The following is a 21,859-nucleotide window of genomic DNA, read 5'->3' as shown; positions in this document are numbered from 1 at the left end:
AGGTAATTATCCACTTTGTTTCAAATAAACAAACACTAAAAACTATCCATACCAATTTAAATAAAAAGATAAATAAATAAAAAGAAAACTTCAGTGCATATTATGCAAAACCTTTTGACTATCCCTTTGGCCTTTATAAACTAATTCATCCAACAGTTTCAAAAAAGGGACACAGAATGAATATGGAGGAAGGGATTTAAATAGAAAGAAAAAACAAAAATGGAAAAGAAAAGTTAGGGCAGGAGAGAAGTAGGAAATAAAGAAGGGAATTGGGAAAAAAAGGTAGGGCACAAGAAAAGCAAGTAAGATAATAAGGAAGAAGGAAGAGAGAACAAAGGATACAATGTTTTGGCAATAATGTAGGTAATAGTTTACAAACCCAAATATTTTCCCATATCCTTTTTCTTTTTGCTGGAAAACACTTAATTTCAACACTTTTCCAGAGTTTGAAAATAAACCCTGCATTAAAGTATAGATCAAACCATATTCATGTGTTAGAATGGCCCAATTTGAGGAGACATTATGACAAGCTTTGAAGAAATAATTAAGGTAATGCTTAAATTAACTTGAAAGTTACTGGATTCTAAAGTAAAGTGAAAAAAGGGTAACAGAAACTCAAAGCTATTTCCTTCCAGATTACAGATATGCAATTCTTCCTGTGGCTCTGTCAGAAGAAAATTATATTTTACTATGTTGTTCTAACGTGGGAAAAACAATAAAAAAATAAAGCAAAATGTTGCATAGAAAGTTTTGCAAGCCAAATGTCAAAGAGAAGCACTCATGTATATATGCTTGTATGGTTGCTCATGCTGATTCTAACAGAGGACCTGTGTGGGAGCATGACACTTGCTCCTTTAATGTCTCTGCCAAAGTCGGATTAGATTATACTTCTAAAACTATACAAACACACATAGACACACCTCTGCAACCTGCAGACAAAAAAAAAAAAAAAAAACAGTTCTCCACCTGGATGTTATTGGCCCCTGCCGCACCCTAATGAGCCCACCTCAACTCAGTCAAAGTCATCTGATGACACTGATGTAGGGAGATTGATATTCACGCTTGACTCGCCGTCCTCTCCGCTCGACTGCGGTGTTTACCTCCCAACACAATTAGTATCTGTTGAAGACAGACGAGAGAGGGGATGGAGTCAGGCTCCTCTGCTGCTGCTGTTGTTTGCGCCACCACATTAGCTCCAACTGTTTATGAAGATGGGAGATGTCTTTAAATGTGTGCTGAAGGTGGCTTTCTATATCATGGGGCCCATTAACGGCATATTTAATCCCCACAAAGCGGGTTAACCTTTTTGATTGTCAGAAGCTTCAATTGACTAAAGCCTAGTTGGGTTTAAATAAAATGCATATTTCAAGAGATAGATGTGGAATTTGCATTGAGGCGTGCCCAGGTTGGGCCCCTAATGCTGTGCATCAAACCTGAGAATTAGCATATAAACACTTAAAGCATTTAAAGAGGCCAGCTGTGTGACCACTCTGTGAAAATTGAGATGGTCAGCCTCTGGCATAAACAAACTTTTGGCTTAGGTGAAGAAGAACCAGAAACTGTGTCCTCCAGGTGATTTAGCAACAATTCACATTTTTTTTCTAATTAGTCTATTCACCATTTCAGTACAGTTATGCTGAATTTTAATTCCCATTGGCAATAAAAAATAAAAAAAGGTTTGGCTGAAAAGGGCAGGTGGACATTTCAAGACAGGTCTGTTGGGTTTGTGCATATTTTGGTAAGTTTTTCACATGGAGCCACAGCGCCTTTCTCAGGGCAGCAGGGGAATTGCATTTTCCTCTATTATCTGTTTATCTATTATTAAGAGATAAACTAATGGAAAATATTTCTTTTAGCTGTAACAAAGGCCGTCTGTTTCTTCACTTAAACTTCATATGTATTCATGCTATTGCAGATCACAAATTTTTTTGCAATATGGCTACTTTAATGTCTATTTTCCGTCATTTTTCATAAACTTTTGCGCCACATCTTCAAAACGTCAAAATGTAAACCCATTTAAATCATATAATTGCCTTTTAATCTTTTGTATCACTTATTTACATACTTTAATCAAATAAGTTACCGTAAGTCTATCCATTCTTTTAAGTCAAACTTTATTCATGTGCAATTCATTTATTTAGCTTATTTTTTAAGGTTTTTTTGTAAACCCTTAGCAAAAAGTAGAATACTTGAAGTATACTACATTGGGAGATTTTTAAGTTTACTAAAGTATACTTTTTATACTTCTCAGTGTAAGTCAAGTACACTTTACTATATACTATTGTTAAATATATTAAATATAGTTAAGTATAACTAACTAACTATAACTAAGTAAACTCTAAGTGCACTGCCTAATTTTAAGTATAAAATTAGTGCACTTTTAGTATACTTGAATAAACTACTTTTTGCTAAGGGAAGGTTTATAAACTAACGCTGTCTTCAAAAAATAAATTTTAAAGAACGGTTTGGCTCTTATCATCTTTACAGTTCACGTATAATAAAACGATGGGGGGCTGAGTTCGGCTTCTAATGTTTCTATTCATGTCAATTTAGTTTATTCATATAGCACCAATTCACAACTTGTCATCTCAAGGCAAGTTGTAGTGATAAATTAACCAGATCATAAAGTCCGATTAGGTCAAAGCTTTCTATCTAAGGAAAACCAGGTGATTGCATCGACCCTCGTACTGAGCATGCATGTAGTGACACAGTATAGGAAAATCTCTAATTTAACAGTGAGAAAAAAGGCTCAGCGTGAGCGGCCTTCTGTAGAGGCTGACTGGGGATCAAGGAGACAGAAGCAGAAATTCTAAAAGAGAAGATAAAAAAGGTTAACTGTTAACTAGCTCCACGGGTGTCCCTGTCCAGAAAAGTAACAGCAAAGCAGACAAGCTCAGAGTGAGTTCCCATATCAGAGGATTAAAAAAAGCACATTCAGTTTGACACAGAAAAAAAACAGGACTATACTCCAACATCAATAAACAAAGGTGCTGATGGGAGCAGCCCAGCAAATAATTCTGCAGGTTGCACTCTGAAACAAAAAAAAAACAAAACAGACTAGATTAAGCTGATACGATAAGAAAAGCAGAGAGACTATTAAGTTTGAGGTTGAACCAGCAAATACTGCTGATGGGAGAATATAGCTAAAATGAAGCCGAATGTTGAAAAGTTGTCACTATGTCATCCAGCATTCTAAGCCTATAGTAGCATAATTATAGAAATCGTTCAGGACAACCTGAGCCACTCTAACTCTAAGCTTTATTTTAAAGAAGGCTTTAAGTATAGTCTTAAAAGTAGACAGGGTGTCTGCGTGATGTACTAAAACTGGTAGCTGGTTCATCAAGATGGAAGCTTGACTCCCATTCTACTTTTAGAACATCTACGAACCACTAGTTAACCTGCAGATTGAGAGCAAAGTGATCCGTTAGTTACATAAGGAACAATCACATCCCTGATACAAGATTGATATTTCCTTATTTGAGCTCAGTATGTAAAACATTATTAAATAATCCAGTCTCTTTACAGCATCATTATATATTTGTTTTAACTCTAACATCTTTAACACCTACAAATCTAGTTTGCCATAAAAGGAGAAAAAATGTAGTGATTTCATTGGAGATGTGAGCCAACATCATTGACATGGCTCATTAAAAACAACTGCCAATGTTCAATAATGAGCTAAAATTAACTGCAAGCTGATTAAAAGCAGAGTATGAAACACATTGAAATGCACAACAAAATTTCCTTTTGTATTTTTATTTTGCTACAAAAACAGTCCCAGCAATATTATGCAAGTTCCCCCCTTTTCAAAAATAACACTACAGTAAAGTAGAAAATGAAGTATATCAAAACTACCCGGTGCTACCCAGAAAAAACAAACAAACAAAAAAAAAAAACAAGCGACCATATATATATATATATATATATAAAAAAAAGTCTTCCAAGTCTACATCTACAAAAGTTATAAAAAGGTTAATTAAAAAGGCAAATATTCACCACAGAATGGGTCACATCACAATCACTCTGCATGATTTTCCCCACATATAAAGTAATGCAAATACTTTACAATAAGTTAACGGAGGCACATTCTTTTACCACTACAGCAAAGCCAAGTAACAGTCAAATGTTTTACTTAAAAAAAATAATAATAATAAACTCACACTTGACTTTTTTTTTTCTGTTTTTTTGGCAAATTTCACAAATAGAAAAATCAAATGACAAGAAATGATCTGGGTAGCAAAATTTTTTGGTTTCTTTAGAACAAAACGTTCCATGTTAAGACAATAGACTGTGAGGGAGCTTTAGGGTATTCTGAGGCTCAAAAATGGTACAATCCAATACATAAATTGTTAAATACATATTTATACGACTGGAGATATTAATCTGATCATAGTACAAGTTAAACAATAGAAATCAGTCGCTCATAAAATTACATAAACTGCCAATAAGTCATATCATTTAGACCCAATAGCTAACTTGGATTCAAAAAAAGATAGATCAAATGTTTAATGTATACAAATCATATTTAAACTGTTCAATCATTGACTGGTTTAATGTATGCATTTCATTTTTCTTACATTCAATATTTAACAATTTATGCGTAGAGGTGAACTTTTGGCCCCCAGTAAAGACAAACATCATATAATGTATTAAAATATAAATACTGTATTCATGTGAAGAAAAATATACCAAAACTTTTTTTTTCATAAAAAAAGGGAAATAAACTGTAAGCATACAATATAATAACTTAAAGAGACAACAAAAAAGGCTTTTTTAGAGTGTTTTGTTCTTTTTTTATGACACTTGAGCCCTGTTTTTTTTTTTTATTCTTTTTGATCATTCAAGCAAAACAGATTCACCTAAATACTAAAAAAAAAAAACAATAAAAAAAAGACATCTGTACAGTACCAACAGCATGTATGTCCAACAAATACAAAATAAGTTAGTGTCAGGCGATTGTACAGGTTATTTACAGCTTAAATACAAAGGAAGGGAACAAACTTAAAAAACGTGGGAATGATGCGAGCTTAACGTGCATTTATTCAAATTAATGGGATTTGGTTAGGCGCCAAAACGCAGTAGATCAGCCGTTCACGACAGAAATGGCAGTGGAGGTGTTTGTATTGAGGGTGGAGGAGGCAGAAAGGAAGCCTCTGTCTGGCTGTCTTGGCACAGTTACAAGCCTGGAGGAGAGGAAATACGGACACATTCATTTCTGACACCACCTGTTACAGCAGGTGCCCAGTAAACATAGAAGCCTCCTGCAGAGACAGGAGGATGGGAATGAGGGTTGGGATGAGGAGTGTTGGAAACTTTTTTTTTTTTTTTGAAGTTAGTGGTCTTATCAGTCTACATCGCTGAGGTCGCTGACTTGTTCATCCTGCACCAGGCTCAGGTGGTTCATGGCACGGCTAAAGGCGATCTGGACCGCCTTGCGGATGCTGGACGTGCGGCCTTCCATCAATTTGATCTTGTCGATGGTTTTGTCTGCTCCAAGAGGAACCATCTTGGATCTAGGAAGCCACTGCCTGAAGAGGGAAAAGAAAAAAAGAACCACACTGAAAAAAACTGCAGGTAATCAATGTTATTTCAACATACTTGTCCAGCATAGAGTTTTCTTAATAGGAAATTAACAATGAATACAATCTTTTTATTTTACAGTTTCAGTTTATTTGGGTATTCTTTCAATTTTACGGGTGGAAATAAAGTATTCACCCTGAACATTTCAAGCTTTTCTTTGTAAATGTTTTCAAATTAAGCTTCACACAAGATGTCAGCAACCATTTAAGCAGTGCTCGAATATAAAGATAATTAAATTACCAAACCAATTATAAATATCATAATGGAATAAAAGCAAAAATATTGAATGGATTAATAAAAAAAGCCAAACACAAAGTGAAAACAACAGCTTAAATCAGATAGGATTTAGATAGCAATACTGCCCCCTATCAGCAGCAGTTAGTATTTACTAGGTTTGCCCATAAATATTCCTTATTAAAAAGGTAATAAACAGAACGCAGCTGGTGTAGCCACTGTGTTCTGTAGCCAGCTCCCTAAAAATGGTGGCACGTTATTGAGGAAAGGCAGATTTGACATATAAAAACAAATATTTTACCGGCTGTATATACAAGTCACCTTAAATCTCTCTAACTTTTTTTTTACCATCCACTGTATATATCTGGATGTACAGTATTTACTTCAGGCACATTCTGTTCTTTATAAGAGACGATGTCACAAGTGAATTTCTCTATAGTGAGATCAATAAAGTTCTATTCTAGTAGAACGTACCAACATGGCCAGTCAGAGCACACATTGGCATTTTAGGCTTATATTTTGGGCCCATATATTAGAAGCTAGCTACAATCAAGCTTGGTGAAGCATGGCAGAAAAATCTGTTTTTCTCCAACCATCACAGATGTAAACAATTTTTCAAAGATTTAACTGTATCAGTGTCGTTTGGTCAGATCAGAAATTGCTTTGTTTTTTTTCTTACATTAAAAACTCTAGATCATAATAGTACTTATACTTCAGCGTTAGTATCAAGGTGTTACTTTATTGTATCTTTTATACTTTATCCGTTGGTTGTGCTGTTTTTTATCATCTTTTTGCAGGGGATAAAGCAGACTGAAAATGTTTTATCGTTATCTCCCTTTTATCTCCCGTTTTTTTTCATCTTTTCTCCTTTTTTCTGTTTTTCCTTTCGACTTACATTGCAGTGTACATATAATCTGTAAAACTCCCTCTATGAATTATAATAAAGCTATTTATATGCATAAATCAAGAGGAACACTATAGCGATAGCTGTACATACTCCTCCACTTGTGAAAGCAAAATCTGTTGGGCTCTTTTTGGCATCAGGACAATTATTCTTATTGCCACATCGCCAGACAGGACACTGTTAAAAACTGCTAATTACGGCGAATGACGTGTGACACTGCAGGCCATTTTATTGTATTAAATCAACAACTTTATATCCACTTTCAAACTAAAGATGGTTAGTTTATGGTAAGTTGAAATATTTGTTCACATCAACACCAAAATAGTCCCTAAACCTAAATCCTACAGTAAAGCTGCAAAGTAAACTGAACTCTGGTTGATTTGATGACACATTTTTAAGAATTCTTTGTCTTAAGTTTCATCTTAATGGCAAAAGAATACTGTAAAAAGTAGGAAATGCAATTAAATGTGGGATATCTTTCCTTTCACTAAGTAAATAAACTCAAATCTAATGTTATATCTCAATCTTTCAGCATGAGATTAAAGCTGCTGCAATAGAAGATGGATTTATTTAAAGGAATTTTACACAACCCCCACCAGGGCTGCCAGTAATCATGGAGCCGTGCCGCATGTATGAAATTGCTTGGCATCCTTTCACGATATTTTAATGGGAGTTGAGGTGAAAATATCAAGTGCCTCTCCAGGCGAAGCCATTTGTTCTCTCCTGACAACTGATGCTCTGCAGCCAGAGGAGAATAATGATCAGCTGACGGGGAGGTTGACAGGTTTACCCTTGTAGAAGCTCGTGTCGGCCTAAATCACTCAGACGAATGGCGGCACTCACCAGCTGCGCTTGTTGTCGAAGAAGAGGACAAGGTAGAGCTTCTCCTCTACCTTGTACTGCATCTGCTCTCCGATTCGCAGCACGTCCATGGGGGGAATGGGGATGGACACCCCGTTGTGCTGACAGCCGACGCGTGGCATGTGGGGGTCTATGATCTGCTCACAGCGGGGAGGGGGGAGGGGGTTACATGCATGTGCTTGCATAGCAATCATGAGTTCACAAAGTCAAAACCGTTTACAAAAAACAACTCTTTGCACACTGCTAGCTTATTGCATTAAAATTCCTCATTTTTTATTGTAACAAGCTAACATAAAATTGCTTATTTACAGTGCCATCTAGTGGTCAAATAAAACATAACTCCAACTGTCTTAATTTTCAGTTCTCAGGTAGATGGTTTTTACAATATGACTTCAGTAAGGCCTGAACATGAAGGTGACATTTAAATAAAGTTTAAGAAACATCAGGCAGTCTCTGCGACATACACTCACCAAGGCAGGGTAGGAAGGATAGCCACTGCATTTGGCCCAGACTAGCTTTAAGGGTTCCAGGGCAACTGTTGAAGCACTAGCCGGCATCCAAATATTGCTGTTGCCAACCTCTATGGAAGTGGGAACAACACCAGACAAGTTATACACAAAAAAACACTTTCTCTAAAGCTGAGCTGTTAGTGGAGTGGTGCAAAAATTAAACAGGATGGGAAATTAGCTTGAGAAGATGCGGAGAGGGGCAAACACTTCAACTTGCCAGGACTTTCAGGGTTTAATTAGCCAAATATGAGCTGGAGATGAGGTGTGAGCATCCAGATGCAGAGGGGTTTCAAGCCATGGTGGCAGGCAGAAAATAAAAATTTACCGGTCACTGCCAAAACTCAAAAGCCCCTGGCTTAGAGCTGATGTTCATTTCCAACATTGCTTTTTATGCATGAATTTAAAAAAAAAACAGATGTTGGCAGGTTTTATTGCATTAAATCTTCAGATTTTTATTTAACACAGAGATAATTCAGTGATATCTGCAGACATTAGGGATGCTGCAAATCTCTTTAGTCCATTATGGATTTAATACAGTGGCAAAAATATTAATTCTCCTTGAAAATTTCTGCCTTTCTGAACATAAACACAAGCCAATTATTTAAAATTTGCATTGAAGCTACATTTTTAATATGCAAAAGCTGCTGCTTGTGCTTAATCTTGGTTATAATGTGAGAAAACAGCATAAAGAGGTTCAAGAAGCAACGATGAAAGATGATATGAAATGTGTGATTAAATTTAATACATTCAACTTGATATTTATGACACAAATTAAAAATGGAGACAGTGAGCAACAAACGGTGTAGTTTTTATTATAACTCAGGATATTAGCTTGTAAGAAAAGAGCAATCATGTGTTTAATATGATTCATAAACCTTTTAATACTGAACTTACCTGCAGCAATCCGTGCAGCTTTTGCAAAGTTCCCCGATTCAATGCAGGCAATGAGCTCACTCTTATCGTCCACAGTGTTTCGTCTGACCAACGCCGGCTTCCCCTTTCCACATTTTGGCAGACTAAGAATGGTGCTGTGAGAAAAACACCCCCTTTAGGACATGCTAACCTGGACGAACCCTTTAGATAAAACAGCTGTAACTAAACATCAGGGTCCTCTGTCTCTATGGAAACAAGGAAAAGCTAGCTTACCCAGCACTTCCTTGAAGACTGCTACATGAAGATATGGAGGACTCCGAGGCACAGCGCCGTCGCTGCTCCACTGGTCTGCTCGTCCTGCGGGGTTGTTCTAGTTCCTGCTCCTCATCCATTCCCAGAAAACCTCTTGACAGGCCTGGAGGGAGCCAGAGCAAAGTTTCAAAGCATATCTCCCCCTGGATCTGAGCAACTCCTGTTAAGCTAATTGCTAATGTAGATCTAGCCTGTTACACTAATCTTTCATGTAGCCTCAGAGTGAAAAAGAAAGTTTTCATTTCTGGGTTTACTGATTCAGATGTAGATAATTTCTCCTGCGTATTTTTACCCATGTCTAGTCTCTTCCCAGGAGACGCCTCCTCTTCTTCGCCCTCAGCCTCCCTTCCTTCTGCCTCCTTGCCTTGGCTGCCGCTGTGTTTCCTCTTCTTGCTGTGAAGCAGCGTCTCCAGCCGGGGTATGACAACCGACAGGAAGGATTTGGAGCCCAGCTGAGAGGCGTCTCTACCTTCCCCCTCCTGCTCGCCTGATCCTTCGTCGGCACCGTCGCAATCCTCGTCTTTCTTCTCTGGCGGCCTGTGGGCTCCGGCGGACTTCGACTTGTAGAAATTGGCAGCTGTCCGGTGGTTGGCCCCGCCTGCGGGCTCTGCGACGGTGGACTTCGCCAGCACGCTCACATCGCCGTCCAGCAGGGTGCTCTGAAGGGAGTGGCCGTTGAGGCGTGGAGCGGAGGAGAGCAAGTCGGCTGCTTGTTCATCCAGCTTTAGTCGCTTGCTGTGGATCTTTTCCTCGCAGTCCGGGGCGTCATCAATCGGTCTGAGGGTGGGGGGTTCAGAATGTGTTTCTGAGCGGAGGACGGGGGGTATAGCACCCGGTGGCTCCAGTTTAGGAGGAAGAGACTTGTCTCCTGTGGAGAAAGCACAGTTCTGTGTATTGATTTCCATCTTAAGCCAGCATTACTTAAACTCCACCCATGTTTTAATAAACTCTGACCACCTTTCTTAGACTCAACGTTCTTTTCTGGGAGGCATTATCTAATAGTTCAAGAAAACACGATAGAAACACTGTGGATCAGTAAAGCTTCAAACAATTCCACTTTAAAGCCAAGCCATCCTTAACAACGCCCCGATCAAAGCAAGGAGGTTTTGTTTTATCACAGCTGCAGTGTGTTTTTCCGAACCTGTCGACAGCTTTTTATGAATACAAATGAATCCACATAGTTTTTACACAACTGCTCTCCTATAATAAATTTCCCCCATTCCATTTTTACAGCCTGCTGAATAAAAAAACCCATTCATCAAAGCACTCTTGTGATGCAATACTACAAATTCTGCACTATTTTAAGGAAAACTTTCTTAACCAAAAGATTCCTTTATATATTTTCAGAGGCTGGTGTTAAATAGTAATTATATTCAAGTTTTTTAAACAGTCTTTAAGGGAGAAGTCCTTTAGGATTGTGGAAGTGGATCAGGGGCTAATACAGTATTTTTTTTAAGTAGGATATATTAGTTAATTGCAAAACTTTTAATTTGTGTTACCGTAAGTTAAAACCCCTCACCTTTATTTTACCAACCTGAGACATACTAAGGAATTATATTTAAGCAAATGGAAAGGTATAGATAATTTGATTTAGAGAAAAAAACAAAACAGCCTACAACCCCAAACAGTTTCCCTGTGGTAGTGGAAGTATCATGCTATGGGATGCTTTTCTTCAACATGGTTAAACTGGCTGGTCTGAGTCGACAGGAAGATGGAGCTAAAAGCAGGGCATAAACAAGGATAACCGCTCTGAACATGTGCAAGTAATCATAAACTAGTTTCATTTTAAGTATTTTTTTGCCATTTAAATGGTCCGACAAACACCCTGGAGGTGCTCTGGTTTTAACAAGTTGGGTTCTGGACCTGCTTAGAATCAGCCAACGTAACCAGATCCAAATCAGGGCTGCATGTTTATTCAAGTAATTCTTGTTTAATCAAAAACAAAGGTAAATGGTACTTTCTTCTACTTGAATATCACTCACTACAAACTAAGTCTACATACAAGATTGTGTTTATGTTTTGTCGAAACGTGCCACACCTTCAATTCCAGCAAGGACACATTTCACATTCTAAGTGACTTTTGTTGTTTTAGAGAGACATCCATCACTTTGAAAACTAATCAATACAGCTATCACATGTTGACATCAACCCCAGCTGGGGAAGAAGAGGCAGAAATAAGAGCTGTTTTGGTCCAACTCATCCTAATGGTTAATGTTTGTCCTGAATAAACAGGAAATGAGAAAAACGGTAAAACACCCTAACTTTAAATACATACCTTCATCATCTTGAAAGTGCCCATTGGGTTTTATTCTTTCCTCCGTGGATTTCTCCAAATCCGGAGGGGACGTGGCCGGGGCTGAGGCAGAGGTGGAATTATGATGGTAAGAGGGCACTAGTTTCTTCAGGCTGATTTCATTTCGCACGTCGTTGATGGTTTTCTTAAGCAGCTTAAGGCGCTTGCTGCGGGAGGGGCTGGATTTCATGGCACATGTCAGGTCGAACTTCTCCAGGAGCTGCTGCAGCTGTTTGTCCGGAGGCAGATGCTCTCGGTTGGTCGGCAAAAGCAGACGGTCCACTAAAGGTGGAGACAAAAAAAAACACAAGATCACTAAAAGATTGATTAACAGCCGAGAGGGACAGATTAAAGCTAACCGCCAAGCTGGAGAGACTCTAACAAACTTTGAATCGTTGACCCAAAATATGAGGTTTAAGTAATGGGATGCTCACCGTCTTCCCAAGAAAACGACGGTGGTGCTTTGATTTCAGGAGCTTCAGACAAATGCATCCCACTCTCCCCGTCAAAGCCGATCCTCTCCACGTCTCGGCGGGCCTTCCTGAGCAAGACACCGCCCTGGTCCCTGAGGCGAACGGCGGCTCGGTAAAAGTAGGTGTCCTTTAAGTTGTACTTCATGCAGTTGTCAATGATGAGGTTGAAGTCTGCCTCAAACTGGTCTAAGTTGGTGTAGGCTTGGGCGTCAATGCGCTGCCGCATGGTGGAGAAGTCCATGGGGTGTTTGATATGGTCCAGATAGTCAGGTACCTGCAGGGAAAACCATATGATCGACAAAACGTTTCCTTTAAGTCAGTCAAATATCATTTGATGTTCAAAAGAATCGCCCAACGTGGGGCTCGAACCCACGACCCTGAGATTAAGAGTCTCATGCTCTACCGACTGAGCTAGCCGGGCTTCATGGAGGTGAAACCCCATACTTTTCTCAAAGCGGCAGTACTTCTGTCTTGACCTCACATTCTGCAGGAAACCACACAGTGTAACCTTATCTGCATAAGATTTATGACCCGACTCAAAGTTGAGAGTGAAACTAGCAGCTGTCTGGCAGCTGCATGCGGTGAGATTTGACAAACTTTTTTTTTTTTTTTACATGAATTAAGTTAAACACAATTAACTATGAAACCGTTCTAAAAATCAACACAGTACCTCTGAAAGACAAAATAAACTCAGTCCCGTTACTATGTTTAAATGTTTATTAGGTGGACTCACAGTTTAATACACGCATTTCTTTAAAGCCACACTGCAGTTATAAAATAAAAAGATTTAAAGATATTTGCTTTTTCCAGTTTAAAGGGACATTAAGTAAGTTTTTAAACCAAGACATATCCTTAAAATAGCCTTTTTATTTGAGCCAAATTATGTTTTGGTCATAACTACTGACACCTCAGTAATTCAGTACCAATGCATCTATTAGCCTCTAGCCTTTTTTTGCAAGAATGTACTTTGGATTTGAAGTTCCTGCGCTATTCTGCGAATGCAACATCAATTGCGTCCATGTTGAATTGGTCCGAACTAGCAAACAATCGAAGAGTCATACTCAACATGGATTTGGTGGTTACACATAGACGACCCGCTTCAAGCTCAACTCAGACATCAATGGCAACTCCACATAAGGTGAAAGGTGTAAAGTACGAGTGTGAGCTTTGAGAACGACCAGGAGAGTGCTGCAACTTACCATTATTTTTCAAATCGACGAATCTGTCGGTTATTTTTTCGTTTAATTGATTTTTAATCAGATAGCCAAAGATTCCTTAAAGAGGACTTTTTATGAAATAAAGCCAGGTGGAACTAGAACTTTTCCACTTCTGGATAGAGCATATTGACAGACAAAATATATGTAGTTTTATTTTATTTTTTATCTTAAATGCAAAATGTTAATATATATTTTTACAATCTTTGTATAATTGGTGCTCCAAGTGGGTTGCTCTGTCACCTAAAAGTATATTTGAGTCTCTATACTCCAGCTTACGATTAAACGATTACTAAATCGGTTGACGATTATTTCAATTTATTGATTAATCACAATCAATTCGATTAATTGTTTCAGCCCATTTTTTCGGAATCAATAAAATAAAAATGCAGTCATCCAATTTTACCTGTTATTTGGACTCTTTTCTCTTCAAACGCTCACCACAAAAACAAATAGGGAGATTTTCCGCAAAAGAGAAAAATTGCCTGACTGTAAAAAATGAAATAAATTGTACATTAACAGTAAAATTGCTGCACGCTGTTACAGAAATTCTAATTCTCCTACGTTTGGAGTAATGGGCGACAAAGAGACGCTAAAACCAGGCTCCTCTATAGCTCTTTCATGTTAAAAATCCACACTTCTCCAAATCAACTTTTTCTGACACAAGAAGTCAATTTATTACTCATTCCTGAGGTATAAATACAAACATGAACAATTCATTTAAATTGGTCATGCTTTGAAGGCAGAATAGGACAATAAAAAAAGGACAGGGTGAAGACGAGCAGACAGATAAACACAGATGAACAAGACAGATGGCTGGACAAACACATGGATGAAAGGATAGGTGGACAAATTAATAAAATAGATGAATAAAAAAAAAGAAAGGGAGGATGGATGAATGAATGAATAAATAAATTCCTTAATTGCAAAGAGGAACAGCAGAATTGACTATAATACAGCTGAATAAACAGATTAATAGATACAACCTTTGGACATTTTCATTTGGAACAAAATATGGAAATAGAACATTCCTTTTCCAAACTAGACCTTTTCTGACTGTCCTGAAAACCACGGAATAAAAAAAAATGTTTGAATGTCTTTTGAAGATCACCTCATTGACATCCACAGGCTGGGTGAAGATCTTTGCCTGGTCTTTTGCCTGCAGCTGGTCCAACAGAGCCCGGAGTAAAATGCTAAACGGCGTTAGTTGCATCTCTAGAACGCTCTCGTGTAGTTTTATCTGAAACAAAGCCATGGGGAAAATAAAGACAAACATGAATGAATAAGAGTTTACGGCGATTAGTTGATCAGCCTCATGTCAATATGTTGATGCTTCTTCTCTTACCTCTTCTCTCTTTAGCTTCTCTCTCTTGCGAATCAGCTCGAGCAGCAGCCGTGCTCTCTCCAGGTCATGACGCAAGCGATGCCATTCCTTCAGCTGCTCCTTCAATGCTCTGCTTTCCTCCTCATTTTGCCTCTAAGCAGAAAATATATTAAGAAATTCAAAAACAAGCATGCACAATTTCTATGAGTTGAATAAAAACTGTCTTCTGATAAAAATATGACTATATTGAGCCACAATTGATGCCCTTTCTGAGCCCAGTTAGTGGAGTTGGTTTCCTGATATGTACCTGATCTTTAAGCACAGTCCATAGGCATATGATAAGGTTAGGAAGTTAAGGAAGCGGATCAACCAATCCTCTGATTCAACAAACTAGCACTTGGTTTCTGAAGAATTTTGAGGTAATCTACCTTATTCGAAATTCTACTAACAGTATAAACCACTTTTACTCAAAGCAAAGCAATGCTGATACTATTACTTTTGATAGTTTTTTACAATGCCCCTGTGTTTTAAAGCTTAATATACGGTATGTCTGATCATGAAGGTTTTCAAAATGGGAAGGCTGCAAAATGAGTCAGGCCTGAAGTAAAGTCAGGCCTATTTTTTCAATGGAAACTTAAAACTGGTGTTCAGCAGTTTTCATCATCAACTTTATCTGTAGGGCGTTTTAAAGCAGCTACAAATCAAAGTGCTGAGAATAGCTAATATGAATAAAACACAAAATAATAAAATACAGCATAAAAATATAAAATAATGCAATAATATGAAATTGTTTAAGCTAAATAATAAAGGTCACAAAACTAAGTCCAGCCAGTTTTAAAACCCAGAATTTGGCAGTGTAGGAGCCTTCCTAATGTGCAATGAGAGGCTATTCCATAAAAGAGGAGCAGCGATAGAGAATACTCTGGCCCCTCTGAACTTCCGCCTAAACCTCGGTACCAGGAGCTGCTGTTCTGCTGACCTGAAGGGCCGAGGAGGCAAGTAGGGGTGAAGAATATCAGAGAGGTAAGATGGGGCAAGGTCATTTAAGCACTTAAACTGAATAATAATTTTAAAATCCACAGGCAGCCAATGGAGTGAGGCCATGACTTCATATTTTTGAGTAACAGTTAAGGACGAGGAGCTACATTTTGCACCAGCTGCAGGCGAAACAACAAAGACGGACAAACACTAACATAGAGCCCGTTATAGTAATCCAATTGAGATGAAATAAAGAAGAAAAAGTAATATTTTTGGTCCAATTACTGGGACGACATGTCTTATTGATCATAACTTTTTATAGATATAAAGCAATATAATAAGCGATGCTCTCCCACAGAGCCATTGGAAATATGTGCACCATAATGAAAGTTGGGTCTGTGGCTGCGAACCAACACATTTAAATGGAACATGTTATTTCTGACAGGTTAAATAATTCAGCCAGAAATACTGCAGAAAAATGGCAATGGCTACCAAACATACTTAACTTCCTAGAAGTACACTTATCCAAAATGTAGTAGTGCAGATCAGTGTTGACCCTGTATGAATTTAAGAAAATAGGGCCAAAAAAATAGTGCTCTGTATCCAATCTCTGTATTTAAAACAAAGCTTCCGGTTGAAAATGAATTTGTTTATGAGTCCAGGAGATGCAAACGCAACTCCCCTAAAAACTGTCAATACAAAGCCTCAACAAGATGAAAAAGAGATAATATAGGAATAAGTTGTTGTTTTTTTTGGCCAACACCTTGACAAAAGTATCACAGAGTGAATAAGCTGAGGAAGTCGTACCGGCTGGGCGTTCTTCTGTGACTGCAGACAAGTTTGAAGGCGTCTAATCAGGGGCACCCCGTTCCTGGATCGCCTTTTCAGTGTCCAATAATTTAGAACCAGTTCCACAAAGGCTCTCTTCTTCTGAATGGACACCTGGTTGAGAATGGTTTGTAGCCTTCACAAGCCACAAGGAAATGTGTTAAGACCAGTGAGATAAAACACTGAGAAATGTTTCTAGCACTATTCCAGCTTTGATCATAATAGAAATACGGGGTTAGTACATATTTCCAAGCAAAAAGTCTCAAAATGGATTTCCAACAGTTCAGGGTCAGTCACATTTATTTCAGGCAAGGAAGAAGGGATAGAGAGAAAAGAAAGTCACATCTGAAGATGGAAGGAAAATAAAGAATGGAAAAAGGAGGCAATGATTAAATACACAGTAGGAAGGAAGGACAAAAGCAGGGAAGAAGAAAAAAATAAATCAATAAGGAGCAGCAGGAAAAAAAACAAAGGTCCTAAGAGAGAAATGCCAGTATGAAGAAAAAGTAAATAGAAAATGACACTAACAGAAATAAATTAAGAATATAAAAAAAGGAGAAAATTAGACAAAAAGAATGAAAAAGGACACAAGAAGGCAAGAAAATAATGCAGTTTATAATTTAGAGAAAGGAAGGTATAAAAGGAATAATTGACAAAGAAAGAGGGACAGAGAGATTTAACAACGACAGTAGGAATAGGAATAAATTCTGGGAATAATAAACTAACATCTCTCTTTACTCTTCTATTTCTCCACATGTATGTAGACCTAGAAAATACTCCACAAACACCACCTTTTTTATTTCTGTGTAGATACAGAGTTAAATGCTTGCAATACTGAGCAGATAATCCACAGTTTAGGATTCTACCTGTGAGCAGGAAAACTAGGCACAGTAGCAGGAGCTGCAGCCTCACTTTCATCATCAGGTTCAGGCTTTTTATTCTTGCTTTTCTTTTTCTGCTTCCCCTTGCAATGTTCTTTATCGTCTCCCCTCCCTTTATTCCCTCTCTTACAGAGTCCGTTTTTCCTTTTGGCATCTTCATAAATGGAGAGAGGTCTCCTTACACATCCATTAGGCGTGTGAGCTCCACAGTAGGCGGTCTTTTTAACAGAGAGGATGGCCTCCCCTGCTTCCGTTACATCATTGATCGGCTCCATCTTCATGAAGAGCCCAGCCTTTTGGGCACAAGTAACATGGAAAGCCGTGTAACAGTTGGCTTTGTGACACTGGATGCAGGCACCAACGTTTTTCTCCTTGCATATGTAGCAGGTGAGCTTCCAGCGAGCTGGTGGGATCTGACTGACGCCGTCGATGGGTTCGATAAATGTGCTGTTGGAAAAACCGACCTCCGGGACCCAGAGGGCGCACACCACGTGGCCCCACCGCTCATCGTCCGTCTTTTTAAGAGCTCCGCCTTTGTTGGGACAGAGAATGCAGTCCGCCGGCTGTGTGGGCGACTGAAGGCAATGCCTGCAATACCAGGGACCATCCGGGACGTAGGGGACGCCGTAACATTCTTGGTGCACCGACACACTGCACATGCCGCAGAACAGGATAGTGTTGCTTTGGTGACACTCTCCTGTCATACAGATTGAACAAACCGCATCCTCGTCGACGGGAGGCTGCTTCTCACTTGCTTGATCCAGCCTTTCCAGGTGCAACTCCTTCTCAAAACGGTCAATCAGGAACTCAAAAACATTGTGGGAAACCTGACTCATCCCTTCGCTTCTGCGCTTTTCATTGACCAAGTCCAGCCATGCATAATCTTCCTCGTCCATGTCGTATTCCGTTTCCTCATCCAGCTCTTCCTCTGTCTTCTCTATGTACTTATAAAATGCAGATGGGCGCTTTGGAACAGCTGGAAGGTTATATTCAACAACTCGAAATTTAGGCTCAGGAAGCTTTGGCGCAGCGTGGCCTCCAGCATGATGCCCGCCTCCCTCTGCGTGGCCAGTGATGCCCAGTGCGGCATTTCTCCTCTCTTGGTTGTTTTTAAGTCTAGCCGACCTCTGTCGGACCTGTTGCTGGGGTTTGTCAGCGTTCTCCTTGTTGCTGGTGCACTCCATCATCTCCTGAACGATGGAATCGTCATCCGAGATCACGTCCAGACTGTCGTATATGCTGAGCCGATGTATGCGGCCGTCCAGCTCAAACTCCACCATACGCTGAGCTTGGGCGTAGGTCAGGATCTGCTTGTTGGGAGAGGGCTTGATGGGAGACTGGGACCTCCTCTGCACCGCGGGGCGATGCTGCCGCACTTTCTTCTTCATCTTGGCTCTCCGTGATGCTGTGTGGAGATAGAGACCAATCAAAAAAACATATTACATATGGAGACAGGAATCTTTACAAGCCAAACATATATTTACTGTACTGGCGTATAGGGCTGGGTTAAAAAAATAAATAAATTAAAAATCAATTAAATCAATTTTAAATAGATTCCTTTACATTTTTGCAAAATCAATGTCTAGCAAATTAGATCTATTCATTTTATAGTGACGCATGTGACGTTCAAATTCAAATGAGCAGGAAAGATTCAATCAAGATCACTTCAAGACAAGACAGCTGCAGACAAAACTGAAGACATTAACAAATGGGGGCTGACCAGCAAACACCTTGTAGTTGTTACAGACAACGCTGCACATACGGTTTGTACAATGGAGATAATGCAGCTCATGCATGTTTGCTGTGTCACGTCTGCTTGCTCGAGTGAGGCTTCACTTTTCACAAACAAGTTTGCACTTTTGAGACAGTTTTGTTCCCATCTCAAATTTAAACTGTCCGATTTACAACTTTACACTTTGTATTTAATATGACAGGAAAAAAAAAAATACATGAGTATTTTGAAACACAGTTAAACCACTTTAATTATTGTAAAAACAGATAAAATCGAAATTAATCGATTTAGAATCAAATTCTAATCAATTCAGGACTTTGGTGAAAATATCCAGCCCTACTGGCGTACAGGAGTTTGACATACTGAGAAGGTAAGTGCTTGTGTGTTGCAACTGATACTGCAGCTGCAGTATTTAACATCACCATGGCAACATTATCTTCTGCTATGCAGACTTGTGAAGGTTTATAACAACATTGCTTCAATCAAAGCACCATTTTTTTTCTTTTTTAAGATAAATGAATTAATAGATGAATGCAACAAATATAAGACATTTATTGATGCTGGACAAAAAAGTTGCGGAAAATGGACTGTGCACCATTTTGCAAACTTGCTCAAACCACAAAAAATAGCCATGTCACATTCTGTACTTCTCCAAATTTAAAAGGGACCCTAACCATAACTAAGTTGCTCTGAATCAAAACACTAAAAACGGTAATTTCCAAATAAATTCCAAACTTTAAGCATAATAACAACGAGCACATAAAAATGCTAGCATTTCGAAGCTCGCACATTAGCCTTTCCGCAATCAGCATCATAGTCGCCAGCTTGTAATAAAAAGTCAGTTGGGCCTGACTTTGTGCAACGGAAGGGATAACTGAGGTTATCGTAAAACATTTACACTAGGAGCTAACACAGTTCACACGACAAATACCATCAAGGTGAACTCGCTAACATGCTAACAATAACGTAAGCTAACTAGCAAAAAAAAAAAAAAAGCTAGTCGCTACACGAAAAAAAGAAGGCGTCAAACAAAACAGCTATTTAAAACACCGTTAGTTAACTTAAGCGGAATATAAATCTGTTTTTTGTAAATAATTTGTATTTTGTGGTTAACAGGTCAATAGAAGTCGTACAAATATAAGAAGTAGCAAATACCTGAGACAGAAGAGCAGTGTTGCTAGCCGATAGCTAGCTAACAGCCTTACAAAGCAGCGGCCTGAGATTCGATTCTCATTCCCTGCTAAATGTTATCATCCAGCGAGAAATGAGTAGGCTTTTTTGTTTTTGCACCTACTAATACATCAGAATTAGGTCCGCTTGGTGTCCGGGAGGTTTCTGTGCTAATTTCTATGCAGAAGACACAGTTCTTCCCTTTGTAGGCCATTCATAGTCTGCAGCGTTACAGGATGGAACATCCCCCCAGCATAACAATGCGTTTATCAGGCAGCAGACAACTCCCACCCGTACGCACAACTCTACGCGTGACGCTGGAGGTCATATTGGTGAGGATTTCACACAAAAGAGACCCCATCTGTCACACAATCAATGCATTGCTCTTTTTTTTTGTGTGTGTGTGTGTCAGTCCAGGCTAGCCAAACACTAGACAAAGCGCCACACAAAGCGGGTTGGAAAAGGAGTAAAAGCTGTGACGTGTTCTGTTTTGGCTTCATCACGGTCAGTAGAAACGGATATGACTAAAAACCAACAAGTCTGTGTTCACTTTTAAGCAGCACCGACAGCGCCGTCAGGAGAAGACGGAAAAACGGGTTTAAACCTCACCCAGCTGGATGACAGGTGGAACACTAACCGCTGTCAACCATCTTAACCGTTAATCTCAGGAAGATTTCCTGCTTTACAGATTGTTACAGTTTTTTTTTGTGTTTTTTTTTTTGTTTTTTAACACGTTAAATTCATGTGGAAACTATGATTTTGTTATTTCATGATACAAATTATACAGTTAATATATTTTGGGGTTCAGTTTCTGTGATAACAGATTTTTCAAACTTTTTTTTTCCTATTAGAAACTAGAGCCTGAACGCAACACATGGGAATCTGATGGAAATATAGTTTTATATAAACTATACCCCTTCCAGTGGGTATAGTTATTATACCCATTGGTCCCTGCTAAAAGTAGAAAGGCATTTCCATAGGATGACACTTCCTCCACCGTGTTATATAGTGGAAATGGAGCCTTTGGAATAGTGTGCACCCAACATAAGGTTTTTGCATGTGTTCTAAGAAGGTCAGATTTGCTATCATCTAATCATATCATCTTCTTCCCTGTGCTTGCTGTGTCCCCTACATATTTTATAGCAAAATCCTGCTTAAATGGGAATTGCATATAAATAATTGGTGGAGTACACCTCTGTCATGTCAATGCATTTCCACACCTAAGCTAAGCAGTGGTGGTTCTACACCAAATTTCTCAAGGGGGGCAGAGGGAGGCCAATGTTTATTCTTCAAAGCACAAAAACCAAAAATAACTCGCACAGAAAAATGGGAAGTAGCACATTGTGTAATCCAGTAAGTTAGCCAAAAAGCAAAAGCCAAGGACCCTGATCTAGATGAAATCTGTGATTGTGATACAGATGCTTAAAGTGAAAAAAAAACTTAATTCCTAAATTATTGTTAGAGTAATGTGAAAGGGTAAAATATCAAACTGATCCTAAAGGTAAATCAGTTAGACTCTCCTATTGTTGAGGTTATCATCATAAGATATTGATTTAGTAGGCTATTATGCTTTCACTACAGGGTCCAGAACTGCAGTATAGAACTGCCCATATAAATAGGGCTCGGGATCCACGTTGCATTGTGGGACGTCGCAGCCATACTGACTGCTACGCAAACGTAAACATAGCTCTGA

General features: G+C 38.8%; 2 protein-coding genes and 1 non-coding gene across 3 annotated transcripts in view; 1 reads left to right on the top strand and 2 right to left on the bottom strand.

Moving 5' to 3' along the window:
• Positions 1–4,181: 4,181 nt before the first annotated feature.
• On the bottom strand, positions 4,182–20,542 carry brd1 (bromodomain containing 1). The gene is made up of 13 exons (XM_015390259.1): positions 20,152–20,542; positions 17,250–18,669; positions 16,363–16,519; positions 14,599–14,730; positions 14,365–14,493; positions 12,001–12,313; positions 11,549–11,848; positions 9,566–10,141; positions 9,235–9,376; positions 8,983–9,116; positions 8,050–8,159; positions 7,562–7,716; positions 4,182–5,528 (listed from the first exon to the last, which is right to left on the bottom strand). The coding sequence occupies exons 2-13, from the start codon at positions 18,650–18,652 to the stop codon at positions 5,345–5,347; spliced, it is 3,735 nt and encodes a 1,244-aa protein (XP_015245745.1). The 5' UTR covers positions 18,653–18,669; positions 20,152–20,542; the 3' UTR covers positions 4,182–5,344.
• Positions 12,388–12,460, bottom strand: trnak-cuu. The gene has a single exon. It is a non-coding gene; the product is annotated as a tRNA-Lys (tRNA).
• Positions 20,543–20,588: 46 nt separating the features above from the next.
• Positions 20,589–21,859, top strand: part of zbed4 (zinc finger, BED-type containing 4) — a 14,180-nt gene continuing 12,909 nt past the window's right edge. The window contains exon 1 of the mRNA XM_015390258.1: positions 20,589–20,670. The gene's annotated coding sequence lies outside the window, so the exon portion shown is untranslated. The remainder of the gene's footprint in view (positions 20,671–21,859) is intronic.

This window comes from Cyprinodon variegatus, unplaced genomic scaffold, assembly GCF_000732505.1.
Source record: "Cyprinodon variegatus isolate N-32 unplaced genomic scaffold, C_variegatus-1.0 Scaffold490, whole genome shotgun sequence".
Taxonomy (NCBI): domain Eukaryota; kingdom Metazoa; phylum Chordata; class Actinopteri; order Cyprinodontiformes; family Cyprinodontidae; genus Cyprinodon; species Cyprinodon variegatus.
This window is presented reverse-complemented; position numbering and strand designations above follow the sequence as displayed.

Excerpts from the sequence above, each read along its gene's own strand:
- brd1 (XM_015390259.1), bottom strand. The coding sequence starts at position 18,652 with ATGAAGAAGAAAGTGCGGCAGCATCGCCCCGCGGTGCAGAGGAGGTCC. Across the intron at positions 8,160-8,982 it reads AGCTGCACGGATTGCTGCAG|AGGTTGGCAACAGCAATATT; the intron begins GTAAGTTCAGTA and ends CCACTTCCATAG. Across the intron at positions 7,717-8,049 it reads ATCCTTCCTACCCTGCCTTG|ATCATAGACCCCCACATGCC; the intron begins GTGAGTGTATGT and ends CGCTGTGAGCAG.